This window comes from Polypterus senegalus, chromosome 3 (assembly GCF_016835505.1).
Source record: "Polypterus senegalus isolate Bchr_013 chromosome 3, ASM1683550v1, whole genome shotgun sequence".
In the NCBI taxonomy this organism is placed as follows: Eukaryota; Metazoa; Chordata; class Cladistia; order Polypteriformes; family Polypteridae; genus Polypterus; species Polypterus senegalus.
Window position 1 is genome coordinate 125155932 of NC_053156.1, and position 20650 is coordinate 125176581.

The window sequence follows — 20650 nt, forward strand, 5'->3', positions numbered from 1 at the left end:
CTTGTGCACCTTTTTCTGCCACATTTTTTCCTTGTACTCAACTTTCCATTAACATGCTTAGATGCAGCACTCTGTGAACAGCCAGCCTCTTTAGCAATGAATCTGCAGTCTTCCCCATGATTGTGTGGCCTACTGAACCAGACTGAGTGTGTTGGGTTAATTAGCTGAGTTGAGTGGGACACCATGATTCTACAAATGTTGAACTTTTTCACAATATTCTAATTTTCTGAGATACTGGATTTTGGGTTTTCATTAGTTATAAGTCATAATCAGCAAAATGAAAATAAATAAACGCTTGAAATATATCAATCTGTGTGTAATGAATCTATGTAATACGAGTTTCACTTTTTGAATTGAATTACTGAAATAAATTAACTTTTCGACAGTTTTCTAATTTATTGCGATGCACCTGCATATATAAAATACAACGTCTGTCTGATTTTCACGAGAGAACTACTTAACGGATTTAGATCGGATTTTTTCTATAATTTGCTTGAACATTCCGGTTGATTTTGCAACTTCTCATCACATTAAGTATCATAGTTCGCTTGAGGTACAAATTTATTTGCACGAATCCAAGATAGACGCAGCACGCCGAGGGTAGGGGGTGGGGCCTTCTTCACTCGTGTGCCAGCCTCAGGGCAAATCTTATATCCACTTAGCTAGCGAACAAGAGAACTACTTAACAGATTTAGATCGGGTTTCTTTGTAAAATTTGCTTGAACATTTCAGTTGATTTTGCGGCTTCTTTCATCGCGCTAAGAATCATAGTTCGCTTGCAGGAATGATATATTCGTGTTAATCCGAGACAGAGGCTGCAGGCCGAGGGGAGGCGGAAGCGTGGGAGTCGGTCTACCTCTGTGTTTTGGAGTGTATCTTGCCTCCGCTTAGCTAGTAATACCTTTAGATTTACTGATTTTTAAAGTTTGTCCGGTTTCACTACTACGCAGGCAGAGAATTTAAAAGAATTTAAACTAATAATCTAAAAACATGAGTTTTTTGTGTATGAAAAAAACTTTATTAAAAATGGCTTGCTTAGATGTTGGGCAGATATAGTGAGAAGAGAATTGCAAGCAAGGCTACCACTGCCTTTAAATTTGCAAACAGTATGCATGAATATACAAAATAAAATAATAAACAATAGGAAGGAAGCAGCACAGGACACCAGAGCATATTTATCTTAAGAACTGAGTTTGAGTCCGAAAAAGAACAATAGAAATAATAATGATAATACATTCCATTTATATTGCATCTTTCCCATGCTCAAAGTGCTTCACCGAAATTCACAAAGAAGAAGTCATGTAAGACATTGGATACAAATAATATCTGCATAAAACACTAAATAATAAATTCAGGATATCCAAACTATTTAAACAGAATAAGAGACTATAAACCAACAATACAAATAGCACAACAAAACTCTGAACAAATAACAATTTGTGATATAAACACAAATCTTCCTAGGCATTTGGACAGAGAGGGCAAACTAAAAGAAGGGTCAGAAAGTCAGAGTAAGTTAAATGCATTCCTGAACAAATGCATTAAGTTGGTTTTTGAAAGAATGGATTGAGTCACCTGATTTTGTTAATATAGGGAGGTTGTTCCAAAGTCTGGGCACTACACAGCTAAGAGCTCTGTCACCCATTGAGTGCAGGTCAGTTTGGAGCAAAACAAGATTGCCAGAATGAGTAGACCTTAGTGGGTGGTGAGAAACAGTGATAGAGGAGAGTACTGATTCGGTCTGGAGCAAGTTCATTTAAAGCTTTATAGGTTATTGACAGAATTCATTCCATTAAGACACAGTGAGAAAGTGCAGGTGGGTGTGATGTGCTCACTATTGTGAGCTCTTGCAGCAGAGTTCTGTTATCTGTGATATCAGATTAGAATAAAAGCAACTTTTTGCACATTGGATAAGGAGAATAATAAGCAAACATGGGATATGTTACGAATGGAAGTAAGAAAGTTTCTTTATAGGGTGAATGTTGGTAGAATAGTAAAGGAAGAAGTCAAAAATTACACCAAGATTCAGGCAGATGAAGAAAATTTGACAAATTTGATCGAAAAGAAGGTCATGTTCCTAAGCTTAACTTTAGGGCCAATTAGCATGACTGAGGTTTTCTTACAGTTTACTGTTAAAGAGTTATTTTCCATCCAGTGAATAATTCCATTGTGAGAAATTGTGAACCGAGAAAACTTTTGCTTTTAACATTGCAATAGATTCGAGTTATTATCCATATACAAGCGATAATCATTCAGTCCAAAGCGATGAATAACATGGCATGGGAAAAGCACGTAGCTACTCAACAGCAAAGCAGTTTCATAGTCGTTAAGTATTCTAAAACCAGACTGAAAGGGTGCCATCATCCTATTACAAGTTAAGTAACTGGCAAGTTGGGAGATGTAACACAACCAAGACCTTTACACAGAAAAGATAAATGAGAGAAGGGTCGAAATTGAATTCCAACTGTCAGCATCAAGACCAAATTTTGCTTTAACACTGGGGTTACGTAGCTGGCATGGAGCCAGTGCCAAGGGATGTATTTTGTTATTACTGATACAGCAGGGATAATGACATTATGAAAGGCAGGATGTTTTTGGGGATGAAATCCAGTACACACATGGTGGGCCTTATCTTACACACCAGGACCTCGATAAATCCACATTCAGCTGGTGAAAATCTGGAAAAAAGAGCTGGATGGAGAATGAAGGCACGGAAAGGTAGAAAAGGAGGATAAACCTTGTATTAGTTGAATTATTTAGGTTTTTAATTTTTTCTCGGAAAAAGTAAAATAATTTTTCAGTTTTCAGTGGAAGAAAAGGTCAGGACAGATTGAGGATGAAGTAGATTATTAACCACAGAGAAAAAAAAAACACTATTATTCTGCAATAGTGTGCATTCTTAGAAGCAGGTAGTGCATCTCTGTAAACCCTTCGATGGTCACAGACAGCCTGGACATGCATAGTGAGGCCAGTCTTACATCAGACACTTTCAAGGCATCTTTTAATATGGCTCTAACTCAGCCACATCCATTACTGATTCCACCTCAAGGGGATACTTTCAATAATGTGCACAGAGATTCACTGAAAACAGATTGATAATAGGCTAACAGACTAACCTGCTTGAAAAACATAGGTAATTGTGAGAAAAATATTGCATGACTTGTTAAAATGTTTCCAAAACAAAAACTTGCATTGTTGTTGTTGCTTTACTAAATATCACAGCAGCCATTAAGCAGTTTTATGTCTAAACCAGCCATACACCAAGCTTCATTAATTAAAAACAAAAAATACATAGGAAGCAGGTTGAGTGAAAATCTACCGACAAAAGAAAGCTGTCAGATTATCCAGCAAATGATTCACATACAGTAGTAGTCTTTAGTCAAATCTTAAATCTGAAAAGGTATGGACAGTTATAATGGGGGATGGGGAGACACACTGATATGGGTTTGATGAATAACTGCAACAGAGTGTTATTTTTCTACCACGTACCTCCATCAGAACATAAACTACCAAAAAAACCCCAATTTTAGTCTGCATGTTCTTATATAGGAGGATATACACTCTGCCTCTGGCAGAACTGGCTGATACAGAGGATACAAAGTAAGTGGCAAATATTACAAAATACAGGAACATTTTTGGCCAACAACCATAGGAACATAACACTGAATTTCTTGCACCAAAAGTAACTTAGAACTCTTGAATGTTTCATGTTTCATCCAAGGACCTGAAGGTTGCAAGAGGCAACTGATAGGCATAGTAAACAAGTGACTCACAGTGGTGAAAGAAAGAAAATTGTAATGATGTGCCATGACAGAACTGCATCCCTGTGACTGCCACAAACTGAACTTGTATTCAAACCATTCTTTCCCAAGCTAAACCCAAACAATACCAGAAACTGTCTGTAAACCACAGCCTCATCTCCCAACTTTCCCACTGCATCTTAAATGTAGTTCAGTATAGGCCATACCAGTGAGGTATGAATTATTTTCAGCAATAATAAAGTGTTAGAAAGAATGAATGCAACAAGTAAAGGCAAAAGATAGAGGTGCTGCCACTCTGCATTTTAACATTCTGTTAAATTCTGCTTTAAATACTTTCTATATGGAGTATACATGTTCTTGTCATGTCCAGTTGGGGTTCCGCTGGTAACTCAGTTGCATCCAGGAACAATTCCTAGATTTCCTCTTTTGGAGGTCACAATTATTATATCAGAAAATAGATCATATTGTGGACAGTTGAAAATAATCAACCAAAATAATAAAATTACCTTGGGGACCATCAGGATTTCCATACATCTCCCAATTTTTTCGAGATTCTTCATCTGTTAATCTGTTGAAACCAAAGAAACATGCAATTTACAATAAAACATAATAAAACTGACTTGACCACAAAAATGATAAAATTTCAACAACAAGCAGACAAAGCCTAAATCAGGATTAATTTTGCCTTTAATTGAATTATACCTTTAATTGAAGTAAATGTATTCTGAGAAAAAAAAATCCCACATTAAAAAATAATTATTTTGAACAAAACCACAACTGCCACGCCTAGAGATTTTGAGCAAGTTTAACTGGAGAATTTTTTTCCAATTACATCTTGCTTTTTTATATGCATGAACGTTCAATAGTAACCCACGAATTACCTTTTTGCTGTGTTATAAATATTAGGGGACACAGATGGCAAATTCTCTTATTCATTCATCAACATGGGAAAGACAGAACACATAATTCAAATGAGGGTAAAGTGTGCAGACTTTCATAAGTCAGGGAATTGCTATAAAAATTGTCACTCACCTGAAAATGCCCATATTTACAGCAATGCAGTAACTGAAAATTTCAGATCAAGTGTTACCAACATGCCTGGAAGAGGATCCAAGTTTAATTTTTCTCCCTTGCACAGTGAGGTCAATTGTAAAAAAGGTTTATAAAAAAAAAAAAAAAAATTCCAAGAATAACTGCTTTATACGTAGTTGGAGAAATGCAGAAAAAACTGGCTCCTTGGGGTCACCAAGTCTCCAAAACTAACATTAGATGCCACCTCTACGGCATGCCAGAAAAATGTCTTTCCTGTCATTTAACCTCAAATGCAAGCCAAGCACCTGGAGTTTGCTAAACACTACTGGAGCATTCATTGGAAAAGTGTTCTTTGGTCAGCCTAACCAAATTTGAGCTTTTTGGCAAGAAACACTCAAGGTGGGATTAACATAAAATGAAGGATGGCTATACCAAAAACAACCTGATCCCCATCGTCAAGTATGATAGAGGTTATATGACACTTTTTTCCTCCAAATACCCTGGGAACCTTCTTAGGGTACATCATGGACTCCATGAAATACAAGGAGATCTTAAATTTAAATCTGGCTGCCTACGCCAACAATTTTAAACTGGGTTGTCACTGGATCTTCCAGCAGAGCAATAATCAAAAACATACGTCCAAATGAACACAAAAATGGTTAAAATATCCTCACATTGAAAAGGTAACTAAATTATAGCAAAGCTTAGAAAACAGGTTCTCAAAATATGGTTAGGCTAATTTATTGACCACTGATCATGTGATTTGGGGTGAAAAATCAGCAATTTCAATCAGCAGCTCATCAATCACAGCATTAATAGTTATGACCCTGGATGATCTGGAGAAATTTGTTAAAGAGGAAAGGCTTCAGATTTCCTAACCTATATTCTCCAATTTTATATGTCATTATAAAGCTGCAGTTTTATTGGCAAAGGGATTTTTTACAAAGTATTAAATGCAGGTGTGCTGATAATCATGGCACATGTGGTTTAACTAAAAATAATTATTTCTTGACGAGGAATTATTTTTTCTTAGGACAAAATTTCAATTAAAGGTTGGATTTGTCTAATTTTTTTCTAGAGTGAGATTAAGATAATTCACCAAAAGGTCATTTTTTGTAACCCCTTTGAGACATCTTTGCCAGGGGTGCCAATAATTGTGGAAGGGAATGTACTTGTGAAACTATTCAATACAAATTAGCACAGACGTAACAGTAACTTTTTTTTTTATATTATGTCATTTAAAATAGACCAAGTATTACACTGCTGGTTATATCCACTGCATCAAGGAAATGCTTCCACTTTTTGAGGAGTGAGAATATTGTTTATATTGAAGTTAGATGGGGCCATAACCGTAGATGACTGCATAATCTAGCATAAACAAAAATGAATAGATAGCTGACATGATGACGACTTTGGAGAGAATACATACGTCGATTCTATGTAAAAATGTCTCTGATGTTTATTGTGCTGGTGGCATGCATAACAATTGACACAATACTGTACACTTAACATAATAGTTGTGAATCCACAACTACAATTCAAAACATGACCAAAAAGTTAACCATGTCACCACATTCAACTCATTTGCAAGTCTCAATTCTTATTTATAATACACACTAATAGCATTGCTAGTTAAAAGGAAACATGCAAGGATGTTCAGCATGGTGTTTTATACTGAAGAATTTACAATCCAGTCAGTCAAGTATTTTTAAATTGATGTGCGACAACTGAAACCAACATAAAAGGTATAATTTTCTGATCTAATCATGTGGGAACCAGATGCCTGTAACAGATACCAACCAGTTCATTATTAATGGATAACTGTACAATATACTGTAATGGGAGTGGAGGAGATAATAGGAGTTGGAATGAGATATTGAAATTAAATGTAAAATTCACTCTTTATTTAAAACCAGAACTGCATGCATAAATATATATTAAATTTTAAAATCTACTGAAATATAAACACACACACTATTCCCATCTTTTTATGATCAACATTTCTAGGACTTACTTAGGTAAAAGAAAGAAGGTCAGTGTGTGTTTAGGGTCACTGGAAATCTCAGGCCAATGTCATTAAATGCCATTAAAGGTGGTGTTGGTCCCCTTTTGTTTCTGAAATGTCTCACTCTCTCTTTCTCCCCCCTCACCTCTTTCCTTCATAATCTTAAAAAAAATAACTTAAAGCTGAAACTTGGCACAGAGAAAAAAAAAACTGGCTTACAAAATCAATGTTATTTTACCATGCACACTTAAGTTTTACTAAATGACAGTAGATAACTGTGTACATACTCCAACATTGCTGAATGTATACCACTATCTTGTCTGCAAGTTCAAGACTAAGGCAATAATGACAAACATGTCTCTTTCTAATGTTTTTACTAACCAGCTTTTAAAGAACACCAAATGAGGTGTAACTGTAGGGAAACTCTGGAAGAATGAAAACATTGGGGAGTGTTGTGGCAGTGAAAATACTTTCACAAAATATACTTCATAAAAAGTAATAAAAATCAAGAGCTAGTAGTTTGAAATCTTTTATATATAAAAACACACACAGATGGTGTTATACCATGAAGAATATCATGGTCAGCTTCTAATAACAAGAAATGCACTGAAAAACACACAAAGCTCATCTTTCCAAAAGAATGAAAGCATCAAGCTTATCTGTAACTCTCTCACCAAACTCCTATCTTTGTACACCCCTGTTTCTGCATTATATTTATGTCTCTAGATCTTTCTTTTCTCTCTCTCTCCATAAATATATATATGCTTAAACTTCTAAATCGATCTCTTTCTCTTTCCATTTTAACAAAGATCTTTCTTCCTAAACACCATTGCTTCCAAGCTCATGGTAGTTTCCCCAATGGAAGGACTTCAACACCCGGTCTCCTAAACACTGGAAAGGTGATTTTTTTTTTTTTTATAGTTCTCTCAGAGAAGTCTGCATCCAGAATTAATGGGTTGTTCTACACTGCCATCACTGAATGACTAGCTGGTATATGCCTGTAGGAGGGCTGGCCATACCTCAGCAATTATCTTTTCTCTCTCTCTGTCTACTTTGGCCATTGTACATCTAGGCCTTTGGGGGTTACTCTTATGGCACGCTGTCAGATGGACAGTCCATCATGCCAAGGTGCGGTGGGGGTGGGGTTCTTTGACTTCTAACTTATGCTTGTTCAGCTTGGCTATATTGTTTCTTAAACAATAAAAAAAATGACAAAGAAAATGTTAAATACCCATTAAGAAAACCTGACATGTTCGGCAATATGCCGTCTGTCTCCTGAACTTCACAGAGATTTAGCTTTTTATTATTTATAGCTCTGGGCCATGAAACAGAAATAAATATATAGAGAGAATCAAGCTCCAGGAGCATTGGTTTGATTCTCACACTTTTTACTGCCCGTGTGGATTTGACTAGATGCATATCGGTTCTACCACATCCAAAGAATGTACGTATTAGACTGAATGGCAACACTAAATTGGCTAAACACAAGTTAATGAGTGTCTCTGCTATAGCATGATTTGCTATGGTATACTGCCTTCAAGGAATAGCTTTTGCTTTGTTCAAGATGCTGTAAAAATAGTCTTGAGGAATAAGAGAATTTAGAAAAATTATCAATGTTTAGATGGCTATAAAAAATAATGCCTGTGATGTCAATGGTGCCCAAGTGTCAAAATATATAATTATGAATTGAAAAGAGCAGCCCCTTAAGTTCACTTTAAAATGTGAACATTAAAGTGCAAATGGTGACCGGACTGTTCTGTGCTTTCATTCTCTACAGCTGAATGAGCCACAAAAGGGAAAAAAAAAAAACCCACATACACATCACACTTTCAAACAGCACACAGATACAGAAAGAACAGACTTTCAGAAAACTAAAACTTTACATGTTCGATGTAAACTACAGACAAAGTGTGCAAACTTGCATACCTCACAGTGTTGCAAGGCTTTAAGGTCAGCCTACTTAACACAGTATTTTGTTCTCTGTAATATCCAGATGGGCTACAGCTCGGTTCCTGCCTCTCTCTAAGTTAACACTCTGGAAGAAGAAGCCTTCCAAGTATTTTTAATCTGAAGAATCTGCAAGAGGGTAGAACTAAAATAATTTTCAAGTTTTCTGTGTGTTTGAATAAAGGATCCAATACTGTTCAACATGTTCAACAATTCTCTTTGTAAGCACCCTTCTGGCTGTCTTTTTGTACAAATTAGAAGCCCAAATGTGACAAAAATGATATAAAGATTCACATTGATTTAATTGATAAACAGGTTATTTGAGCATTATTTTATGTGTATTATGAATTTTGTTTAACTAAAATATTTTAAGAATTAATTCTACAAATGAATAAGAAGCCACTTCTGCTATAACTGCTGAAGATATACAATGAAACAGTAGCTGTTAAGAATGAGGGAAAGTAACATTTTGTGATCTTAAACTTTCAAGTTTGTGTTGCTCTGGAATATAAATGAATATTATTACCAGTATGTTGTTGCAACAGTACAAAGGACAGTATGAACATACCTAATTTTAAATGTTAAACTTCAACCTTGATGTAATATGCATCAGAGACATTACAATTACTTTAAATATGAATATCAGCATGAAATAATACGCACTCACATACACACCAGCACCTATTCACACCAAGCAAATTTATAATTGCACTCGGTCTAACATGAACATCCTTTTGGAAGTGGAAGGAAACAGTAGTACCATAACTTCCCGTAGTCAACGAATATAAAGCAAAGCGTTTTAATATACGTGACAATTTGCAGGCATTGCTGTGTTATAATGAAGTGTAATTTGCAATGGTAATGACAAATGTATTCTGAATTTTTTTAGGTAATGAAGACTTCTGAGGAATTTCTGAGGCAAGGCTGTTCTATTTACTAATCATTGGCATTGGAGAGAGTGACATTATTTATAAGAAGGTGCAAGTAAGAATTTACCTGTAAATGTAACAATAGTGGCCCCTCAGATATCCCACAAGTTATTCTATGTAGAATGTTATGTCTATGGAAACTAGCTTAAAGAAGAAAAAAAAATTAACCTAATTTCTATGTACCCAAACCTTATACACCTTTTCTCGTAAGTCTGTGGCAATATTTGAACTTACTTCAGTACAACAAACATTGTTGTGATATGTTGCGGAAATGTACAGACAATTTTTCTTCTGCAGCAAAACAAGTGGTTTCATTTATATGACACTGTTTCCATCCTTTGCTATGTAATATGCCATGTTTAACTGAAACTTCATATCTTTATGTATCATCATTCATCTTTTTTTCGTCATTGTCCAAAAAATTTTACCATCACAGATTCTTTGGCGTGTTTGTTTTCAGCCACAACACTATCACCGCACACTGCATGTCATTTGCTGTTGAAAGTGTGTGGTTACATTTTCACATTTGAAACTGTATGATCCTGCCACAAAATGTGTAAGAAAGTTTAATAAGGTCACGCCCTCGACCGGAAGTGGTTGCTTGTTCATGACAGACTTTTCTTTCCACCATATTGATTTATCTACAGCACGTTTCTTTGTTTATTGTTTCAGTTGTTTTTTTACATTGAATAAATATAAAATACTGGAATTCAACAGTCTCATATCGCCAGTCATCTGATCGTGACTCCTGTGCTCAGTTTTCTGTTAGCGCATTTCCAGAGGTCCCCAACACCCCTCTTTTACAAAATGTATTTCACTGCCTAAACTATGCTTGCTGCAGCAGAACTTGCACATTATTACATATTCCTCCTGATTGTGTAAAAATGGTTTGCATTTCCAACCTGCACCAAGCAATGATTCAGAATGCAGAATATGCCTTTTAGTCGCAGTTGATGTGCTGTGGGATTCACTCGTCTGATTTTCTTTGCATACAAGATTGAGGGAAAAAATAGTTTTCTGTTTTGACAGAACTTTCATTTATTTGCATCCATTTTTTGTAAAAACACACACTAACGTTACATGTGTTTTGCAAGAATGTCATGCAGCACCATAATTTAACAGGATGACTGCATTGGAAAAAGCCAAATAAGTGAAAATCTAAATGTTTACTATCTAGTAGTGACATTTTTCATTCCCGGGAATGAAACTGCTGTAATTCCTGGGAAAATGGGAACGGTTATACTTGAAAATAATTAAGTAGCAAGGTGTAGTGTGTTGCTGATTAATTCAGTCAACTCAACAACAGACCTGCAGCAGTCAGTCTCCCGGCAGACTGAGCACAGTGGACTGGGAGGTGTCTGCTCTGCACTCTGAAGCTCATGAATGGCGGAAAGGGGCAGACTTCATTGACGTCTGTGGCACATGCTGTTGACAGTACAGGCTGGTGTCAAGTTTCCAACTGGAGCAGAGCTTGGGTCCAGTAGGCAGTCAGAACATCAGTTGTTTGTGTTGAAAGCCTCGTACAAATGGCCGAATTTGTTAAGTTTAAAAACAACGGAGTTTGGCAGCATTTTTTGCACGAAAAGCTAGCTCGACAAAGGGATTACATGAGCACCTGAGAAGAGTTCAACAAATAACTATTATGAAACTAAAACCAGAGAATGATGACGATACACCAATGACGTCCAAGTGCATAGCAGTGGGGCCAATGATGAAATTTCTGCAGAACAAGAATGAAAGTACATTGCAGGCAGTATTAGCACAAATGACGGCTCGAGATGGACTTCCGTTCCGAATATTCGTTTTGTCAGCTGATTTACACAAAGCACTGTCCGCACTTGGTTTCGGATATTTGCCTAATTCTGCTGAAACTGTGAAGCATCAGGTAATGGATCACGGTCAAACGATCCGATTGCTGGTAACAGAAGAGATGACTAACAAGAAGAAGCAGGGTCAGCGCTTTAGTATAACGTTTGATGAATGGAATTCCACTAGAAATCAACGATATATGAACGTGAATGTCCATGAAAAAGGTCCAAAGTATTGGAACCCTGGATCAATCAGAGGTCATGGCTTGATGCTGGCGGAGAAGTGCATTGACTTACTGCAGAGTAAACTGGCAGAATTTGAGCTCAGTCTTACCAGTGACGTAGTAGGCATCTGTACAGACGGTGCCAGTATCATGACTAAGTTGGAAGTTGAGCATCAATTTTGTTATGCGCACTGTATCCAGCTGGCAGTGCTAGATGTGCTGTATCGCCGCAGAAGTCGTGCGGCTGCTACAGCCAAGCCCGAGTCGTCTTATTGCAACACTGACAACAGCGACAACAATGAGGATGATATATTTAAGAGTCATGATGGCGAACAAGGTCTAGAAGTTTTTGACAGCTACAATGTTCTTGTGGAATTGTCAGGTGAATTATATGATGATGTTGTTAACAAGGTTCGTAAAATCATCAATATTTTTAGATGATCACCAATGAAGAATGACAACATACTTCAGCCATATGTGAAGAGTGAATTCGACAAAGAAATAATACTTCTGCTAGACTGCAGGACAAGGTGGAACAGTCTGGTTGATATGTTGAGCAGATTTCTGCAATTACGGGGTCCAATACAGAAGGCATTGATACACTTAACTGACTCCGACTTCACAGTAATCAGTGAAATGGTGTCCAATTTGGAACCGTTGAAGCTTGTAGTTAATGCACTGTGCAGGTGTGAAACAAATCTGATCAGCGTAGAAGCAGCTCTGAAGTTCTGCATTGTCCAGCTACAGAAGCAGAGCTCAGAACTTGCAAAGAATCTGGGAGATGTTCTTGAGTCTAGAATAAACGACAGACAAGGATTACATGCTGCTGTTCTCCAGTATCTGCATACAGCTTCTGCACGAAAGATGACAACTACAGACATGTTCTCGGTACTATCTAATGACGTCATCCGAAAATTTGTTCGTCGTCTGGTAACACGACTTAACAGACTGACAGCAGTAGTTTGGCTGCAACATCCACAACACTGGAAGAAGGTGGTGCCATTGCTGCAGCTTGCATTTCATCAGACAACAGCTTTGAACAGCAACTTGAAATTGTAATGTGTCAGTCTGTTGCATCCACATTATCTGTGCCAAGAAACTTGCCATCACAGAATGATGACAAGAAACTGGATGGATGCATCAGTAAAAGCTGAAATGGCGGTGTTTCAGAGCAACGGCAAGCGTGGGCATTGTTTAGAACAAGTATATCAGTATATATCAAATGTTCGTGTACTACTGCTGTGCCATACGTGGTCTGACCAACATATTTTTGCAATTCATAACCTTTACAACCTGTGTTCAGAGTAATAGCTTGCCAAAACCAGTCTTAAGTCACACCACCGTCTTTGTCACTTGCTTACCATCTACCATTCATCAACTGTGTTCATTATTGTGAATGTAACAACATGACCAACTAATCAATGAAACTGATTCATTGGCAACACTTTTAAGTTGATTATCACTAATTATGACAAGTAGTTGTTGCCGCTTTGCCAATTATAGATACCCAAGCTTATTTAAATGCATCAGCTTAACACTGATTCTTCATTTGTGAAAACTGGTAACACAAAAATCTTTTTCTAGGGACAGAAACAAAAAGCAGAAGCATACAATTTATTACCTGCACCAAAATTTCAAAAGTAAAATAATACATGACAATTTAGGAATATTCAAGAGGATGTTTATGAGAACTTAAAATATTCAATCTTCAGAAGAAATGTTTTAAAATGTGTTCAAAATTCTGAGAGACACAGGCAAATAAAGGTATTTTATCAAATAAAACTTAACATATACTGTATTTAAAAAGTAAACAAGAAAGTAATTGTTGCAATTTAAAACAGAAAAAGGAAATGTTTCTGAAAGAAACAGGGTGGTGCTATACTGAAGTAATTATCTAGTAAGTGTATAGTCTATCCTTCTTTATTGAATTATTAAAAGTAGCATAGTTGTTAAAGAAAAATCGAAAATCAAACACTCAGCAAATTTTTTTAAAAGTTACTTACGCTTCATGAGCTTTGCTAATTCTCATAAACATCTTTTCATCACCGCCTTTGTCTGGATGGAATTTGAGTGATAGTAATCGATACTGTCTTTTAATTTCTGCAATTGATGCTCCCTAAAAAAAAAAAACACTGAAATTTAAACATGAACAAATGACTACTTTTATATTCATTCAGTACATGCTTGTCACAATATTTCCCCTAATTAACTTCAATAAGTCAGAAAATTGACTTATTACTGAGAAAGAACTGAACACGACCAAAATATATATATAACTATATTTATAATATCTCTCTGATATATAAAAAAAAATCCTGAGACGATACAAGACTTTTTTCAAGAGATTTTTTCAACTCCCGCGAGGCAAGACTTTGGGCATGAGATTTTTTCAAGTCATGCCCTCCTCTCAAACATATTCAACCATGCACACAGTCCTCTCACCTCTCATTCATGTGAATGCTTTTGACAGACACAGTTCCTGAACTCTCTGCTCTTATAAATTTTAACGTTTTCCTCACTTTAAGATCCCAATTAAAGAAGATGTATTATGTCCAAATCTTATTGAAGAATTTCATCACAAAGAGTTATCAACAGAAGAAATGAGTACACGGGCAATCCCAACACCAAAAAATGATAAAGTCAAACAAATTAATTTGAAAACTGTCGATCGGTTACACAGCAAAATGGTTAAATGCATATCAATACACTATGCTGAAACAGTTGGTGGTGATCGCGCAGAACATGAAAACATCAACTTACAATATCCCGAAGTATATCTATAACCGTTAACACCATCTGGTCTTCCACCGCACAAATTACTGTAGAAAGCGGCAGAACCGCAAAACAAAGGCTAGCGCATAGCACAGGCCCATGTTTTGGAAAGTGAAGTGAGCAGGGACAACACCCCTTAGATAAATCATAAATTCAATTTTGACAGTAAAAAAAATTAAAACAATGGCATTTTTATACAATGAGGGAAATTTTTTTTTCTAAACCTGCATAATATGCATCTAAACTAATAAAAGGCAAAGCCCTCACTGACTGACTGACTCATCAGTAATTCTCCAACTTCCCGTGTAGGTAGAAGGCTAAAATTTGGCAGGCTCATTCCTTACAGCTTACTTACTAAAGTTAAGCAGGTTTCATTTTGAAATTCTACGCGTAACGGTCATAACGCTGCACAACGTCCACCATGTTAAACTTTCTTATTTATGGCACCATCTTCACGAAATTTGGTAGGCAGCTTCCCTGCGCTAAACGAAACTGATGTACGTACTTATTTTTGTGGTATGATGCTACTGTCAGCCGCAATATTGAACTTTTCAATGGTCTTTAGTTACCTATGGGCCCATCTTCAAGAAATTTGGTACGCGGGTTCCCAACGCTAAGTGAATCCTACTTACGTACATATATACGTCCATAGCCTGCAGCTCGGTCGCCATGTGAGGTGGCGTTGGGTCCCCCATCCCCACGCCTCCCATGTTGTTGGCCGTCTGCCTATATAAGGCCGTCCGTCGCTCTGGTCTCTTAATTCCCTTCCTTGCTTCGCCACAGGATTTCATGTCTCTCTGCTGATAACCGCAGCCTTTTAATTTAATCTACGGCTTCTCCACTGTTTTATTCTTTGTTTATTACGATTATAGTTATTTTATAGGTATTTTAGACTAAGTTTACATTGTTCAGGTACCCATTTCCTTTATCATTCCAACTGTACCCCCATTAACATGTCTATCGAGGTGTTTTTAACACATAAAATTAAGTACAGTCAGAAATACAGAGAAAGGATTTAAACAAACCTGACTCAAAAACCATAAAGAAAAGGAGAAAATACACAGTGAACAATATGGACTTGCTTGCATAATTTTTAAAACTGTTTAAAGTGGTTAACAAATTAAATGCAAACTTACTTTATTTAATAACTGAGTTAGGTAAAAGGATTTGCTCCATGGAAGAGACGTACATTTTCAAAACAATGCAATTCTTTTAATACTGTATAAATCTGTAAAAAAATACATATATTCAATTTCTTACCGGCTGTAATTCTAGTACTTCATAAGGATTGTATTCCTGATATTCTCTGTCTATTTTGGAGACTTTGTAGGCAAGTAACAAAAAAACAGCCCATCCAATAAGCAAAGCTATCTTTCTGGAGTGGGAGACAAAAAGCAAAAAAATGAAAAAATAAGAGAAAGTGCTTTTTTAATTTACAAGAATTACATTTTCAATCAAGTATCAACAGAACAACAAAACATTTTGAAATGAAACGGGGTTACAGACAAAAAAATTTCAACTCAAGGAGCCAGTGGAGAGATATCTATCTATATATATCTATATCTATATATATCTATATATATCTATATATATATATCTATATATATATATCTATATATATATATATATATATATAAACTGCTCAAAAATTTAAAGGAACACTTTGAAAACACATCAGATCTCAATGGAAAAAAGAAATCCTCCTGGATATCTATACTGATATAGACTGGGTAATGTGTTAGGAATGAAAGGATGCCACATCGTTTGATGGAAATGAAAATGATCAACCTACAGAGCCCTGAATTCAAAGACGCCCCAAAAATCAGAGTGAAAAATTATGTGGCAGCCTAGTCCATTTTGCCAAAATTTTATTGCAGCAACTCAAAATTTTGTATGGCCCCTGTGTTCTTGTATACATGCCTGACAACATCGGTGCATGCTTCTAATGAGATGACAGATGGTGTTGTGGGGGATCTCCTCCCAGATCTGGACCAGGGCATCACTGAGCTCCTGGACAGTCTGAGGTGCAACCTGGTGGCATTGGATTGACCAAAACATAATGTCCCAGAGGTGTTCTATTGGATTTAGGTCAGGAAAGTGTGGTGGCCAGTCAATAGTATCAATTCCTTCATCCTCCAGGAACTGCCTGCATACTCTCACCACATGAGTCCAGGAATTGTCGTGCACCAGGAGCCACTGTGCCAGCATAGGGTCTGACAATGGGTCCAAGGATTTCATCCTGATACCTAATGGCAGCCAAGGTGCCTTTGTCAAGCCTGTAGCGGTCTGTGTGACCCTCCATGGATATGCCTCCCCCGACAATCATTAACCCACCACCAAACTCATGCTCATGCTGAATGATGTTACAGGCAGCATAATGTTCTCCATGGCTTCTCCAGACCCTTTCACTTCTGTCACGTGCTCAGGGTGAACCTGCTCTCATCTGTAAAAAGCATAGGGCACCAGTGGTGCATCTGCCAATTCTGGTATTCTATGGCGAATGCCAATCGAGCTGCATGCTGCTGGGCAGTGAGCTCAGGGCCCATTAGAGGACATGGGGCCCTTGGGTCACCCTCATGAAGTCTTTCTGGTTGTTTGGTCAGAGACATTCACACCAGTGGCCTGCTGGAGGTCATTTTGTAGGGCTCTGGCAGTGCTCATCCTGTTCCTCCTTGCCCAAAGGAGCAGATACTGGTCCTGCTGATGGGTTATGGACCTTCTATGGCCCTCTCCAGCTCTCCTAGAGTAACTGCTTGTCTCCTAGAATCTCCTCCATGCCCTAGCTGTCACAATTTCTCAAGGCGCTTTCAAAGCAGCAGCTTGAGCCAGGCAAGGGTTTTTACCTTAAAGTGCTCAAGTGACTGCATGATGCAGTGCAGTGAGAACAACCCGAATTCTCCCCTACACCCACCCATACTGCATATTACATACATTTATTTATATAAATATTTATATATACAGTATTTGGGTCGAGTATTCTATTAAGTCATTAAGTACAATACAGTGCATAAACCTGATAAAACCTGTTTTCAACTACAGCTGTTTTTTTTCTACCAAAGTGTTAGGAGCAAAATAAAATGTACAGAAAAGAAACTTACTTCAGTGTTGGAATAACACTTTGTTGAGATTTCATTAGCTTCAATCGATACCAAAGGCATCTCCCATGAACTTTTCTTAAGGATTTTAAACGGAGTTGCTCTGTAAAAACACATAAAAACAATTATATAAATTTCTTAATTTTACTGATTCAGTATTAGTAATAAAAGGATGATTGCACTTAAGTTGCAGGAATCCTGTACTTCTACTTCTTCTTAGACAGATACATGGGCAAGAATAATCATTAGCCGTTACCTACATTTTAAGCATTATCACTTTTTTTTTTTTTAAACTAGTGTTACTAGATATCCAACCAAAACAAAAGACTGAGAACAAGCAAATGCATTTCAAGAATGAATGTTTTTAAAGAAAGTTTTAAATCTATGAATTTTGGTCTCGTCTGTTACGGGAGATGGACATCTGTAGCAGAACTCCATTAACAATGGTGTTATTTTTTTCTCTCTTTTTTTTATCCCAAGGTATACTGTATTTACTCAATCCGAGGAGGTTCAATTACAGTATATGTAAGCATATATAAACACGAACAGCAAAAAAAAAAAAAGATCAGAAATAAACAGAAAGGACAGCTAAAGCTTCATTCAAGCCTAGACAGGCATCGAGTCCAAGGTCAAGGTACAGCCTTTCAGAGACTGACCTGGAACAGTTAGGCGAAAGCACAGATTTCCCGGGACCTGACACTGCTCAAGAATGATTTAAAGCTCTCTATTATAATAAAAAAATCTTGGGTCAAGACGTGATCTAAGAAAGATTGTTTGACATCCCGCAAGACTAGACTTTACAACCTTTGGAAGCAAGACCCATGAAACAGTGACTTTTGCACGTCACTCCATACTTACAGTTTAAACAAGATCATGGACATCTAACTTCTCAGTTGTTGTAATGCTTTTGGCAGACACAGTTCATGTGCTCCCAGCTCTTAAAAATTTTATACGTTCTAAGACTTCATAAAGACATTCAAAAATGTTGGCACCATACATATGCAGAGCATATAAATTATGAAAGCAGTGGAATTTGAAAGGCTCAAAAAAACATAAAAAAAAAAAAACGGCGTGATACACATGCAGAGCAAGTTAGAGAATATGAAAGTAGTAAAATTCAAAAACAAGAAATTAAACATTGAATTAGCACAAACGGAAATTACTCGGTGAAATAACGGAACAGCAAAAAGAGATTGAATATATGGACATAGCAGATATGTCAGAAGTATGTATATATTGTAAGGCTTTGAAGTTTAAGTCGGAGAGTTGTAGATCGTCTAATATATGTTGCCATCAGGGAAAAGTAGTGCTGCCTCCCAATGAAGCGAGAATCTGCGAGAATTAAAAGATTTGTTGTTTGGTGAAAGTGAAATCCACAAACACTACAGGCAAAATATCAGAGTCTACCATAAACTTTTCGCAAACACATCATTCAATGCTCAAAATGTAGATTTACACAATAATGGACCTTACGCTATGAGAATCTGTGGTCCCGCAACAATTAAAGCAACGACAAGTTTAATTTCGAAGAAACCAAATTTCGGTCAGATGTATATTTATGATCACAGAGAAGCGATGCAGCACAGAATCGAAAGAGTATGTAACAATTCCCATGAAAATAATCTCTTTACATTGTTTATCTGTTTAACCAAACGCGGGGGTGGACGAGCAAAGCAAGCAGGGGGTACAGCCCTCTAGTAAAGAAAGGACATTCACAGGCCAGTTAAGAAACTGCTTCAGGATATTAAAGACCACAAAAAACATTTAAATAATCGCTTTGAGGTAACTTTAAAAAGGTACGCTATTAAAAATTGAGGAAAAAATACAGGAAAAAGCGTCTTTAAGTTTGAGAATAAATTTAGAGAACTTGGCGCTCAGTTTAAAGATGTTAAGCAAATGTTCACAACTCGTATTGAAATAGCTGAACAACTGGCATCTACTGCTGACGGAAAAGCAACTGCTGCAAATTCCGAACGCAAAGTACTCAGAGACAGACTAGCTGCACTGGAAGATGGATGGAGAAGGAATAATATTAGAATCAAAGGTCTCCCTGATAATCGTAAAAGTCCAAATCCAGTGAAATTTGTAGTTAAACTATTCTCTAAAATAAATCGGGAGAGGATTTCAAATCAGACACCGAGATAGCAGCAGCTTACCACATATGGGGATCAAATACCTCAAAACCTGGACTCTCATTGTGCGTTGTGAAAAATTACAATTTAAATCTACTCCATATATGTAAAATCCTAAGCCTAAAAGTGCAACCATTTTAAGTGACTTTTTTATGTCACATTTTTTATCACGCTTTAAATCGGGCTTATTTTAAAACCTACATATATACGTTTGGTATCATTCTTTTCAGAATTTATTGAACATTCATGTGAGGTTGTTAGATTTTCAGATTCTTATTCCGTTTTTAAATTAACTAAAAATTCCAAGAACTTAGATCCCGCGAGACGAGAGACTTAGTGCCTTTGCTTTTATTTAACCATTATAATAGACTTGCTTGTAAATTTTGAATCCTTCTGATGCAGCATTTATAGTTTAGTTAATAGCTTGTATTCACCAGAAAAATACTTTTAAACAGGCTAGAATTCATACTTCCTTTCAATGATGGGATCTAATCCATTTCCATATACTGCTACTTGTAGTTTAACAGTCCTTATATTGTTACTGATATTTGAATATTAATGTTAAGGCATATTTTCTTCTGTTATAGAAGAGTTGAAGCTGTGTTAATTGCTTAATACACTATTTACCCGTGTGTTGCACAGATTTTTTTCTGCCTTTTCATTTCACAATTGTTTTGTCTATTAACTTCGAGATCAGTACATCCCATGCAAAAGCGGTTTCCAAACCATGGAATCAATAAAGGCAGAATTAAGCATGGTGAATATCTGTTCATTGAAACAGAGGGAAATCAGAACAACCTGAAAACAGTTCCCATGTAAGCAAAGAAAGGGTGCCCCAGTGTTGTATTTTTTACTTAATATTAAAAAAGAAAAAAAAATTCCATCAGTCAGTAGTGAACTTAAACCTCTCAAATCAACAGTAAAAGTCAAATATCAATTAATAAG

General features: G+C 36.6%; 1 protein-coding gene across 1 annotated transcript in view; it reads right to left on the reverse strand.

The window, feature by feature from the left end:
* Positions 1-20650, reverse strand: part of sec63 (SEC63 homolog, protein translocation regulator) — a 154889-nt gene that overhangs the window by 106926 nt on the left and 27313 nt on the right. Inside the window, exons 2-5 of the mRNA XM_039747893.1 lie at positions 17577-17676; positions 15739-15853; positions 13710-13822; positions 4268-4329 (exon numbers count right to left, since the gene is read on the reverse strand). Of these exons, the coding sequence (XP_039603827.1) occupies positions 4268-4329; positions 13710-13822; positions 15739-15853; positions 17577-17676 (390 nt within the window). The remainder of the gene's footprint in view (positions 1-4267; positions 4330-13709; positions 13823-15738; positions 15854-17576; positions 17677-20650) is intronic.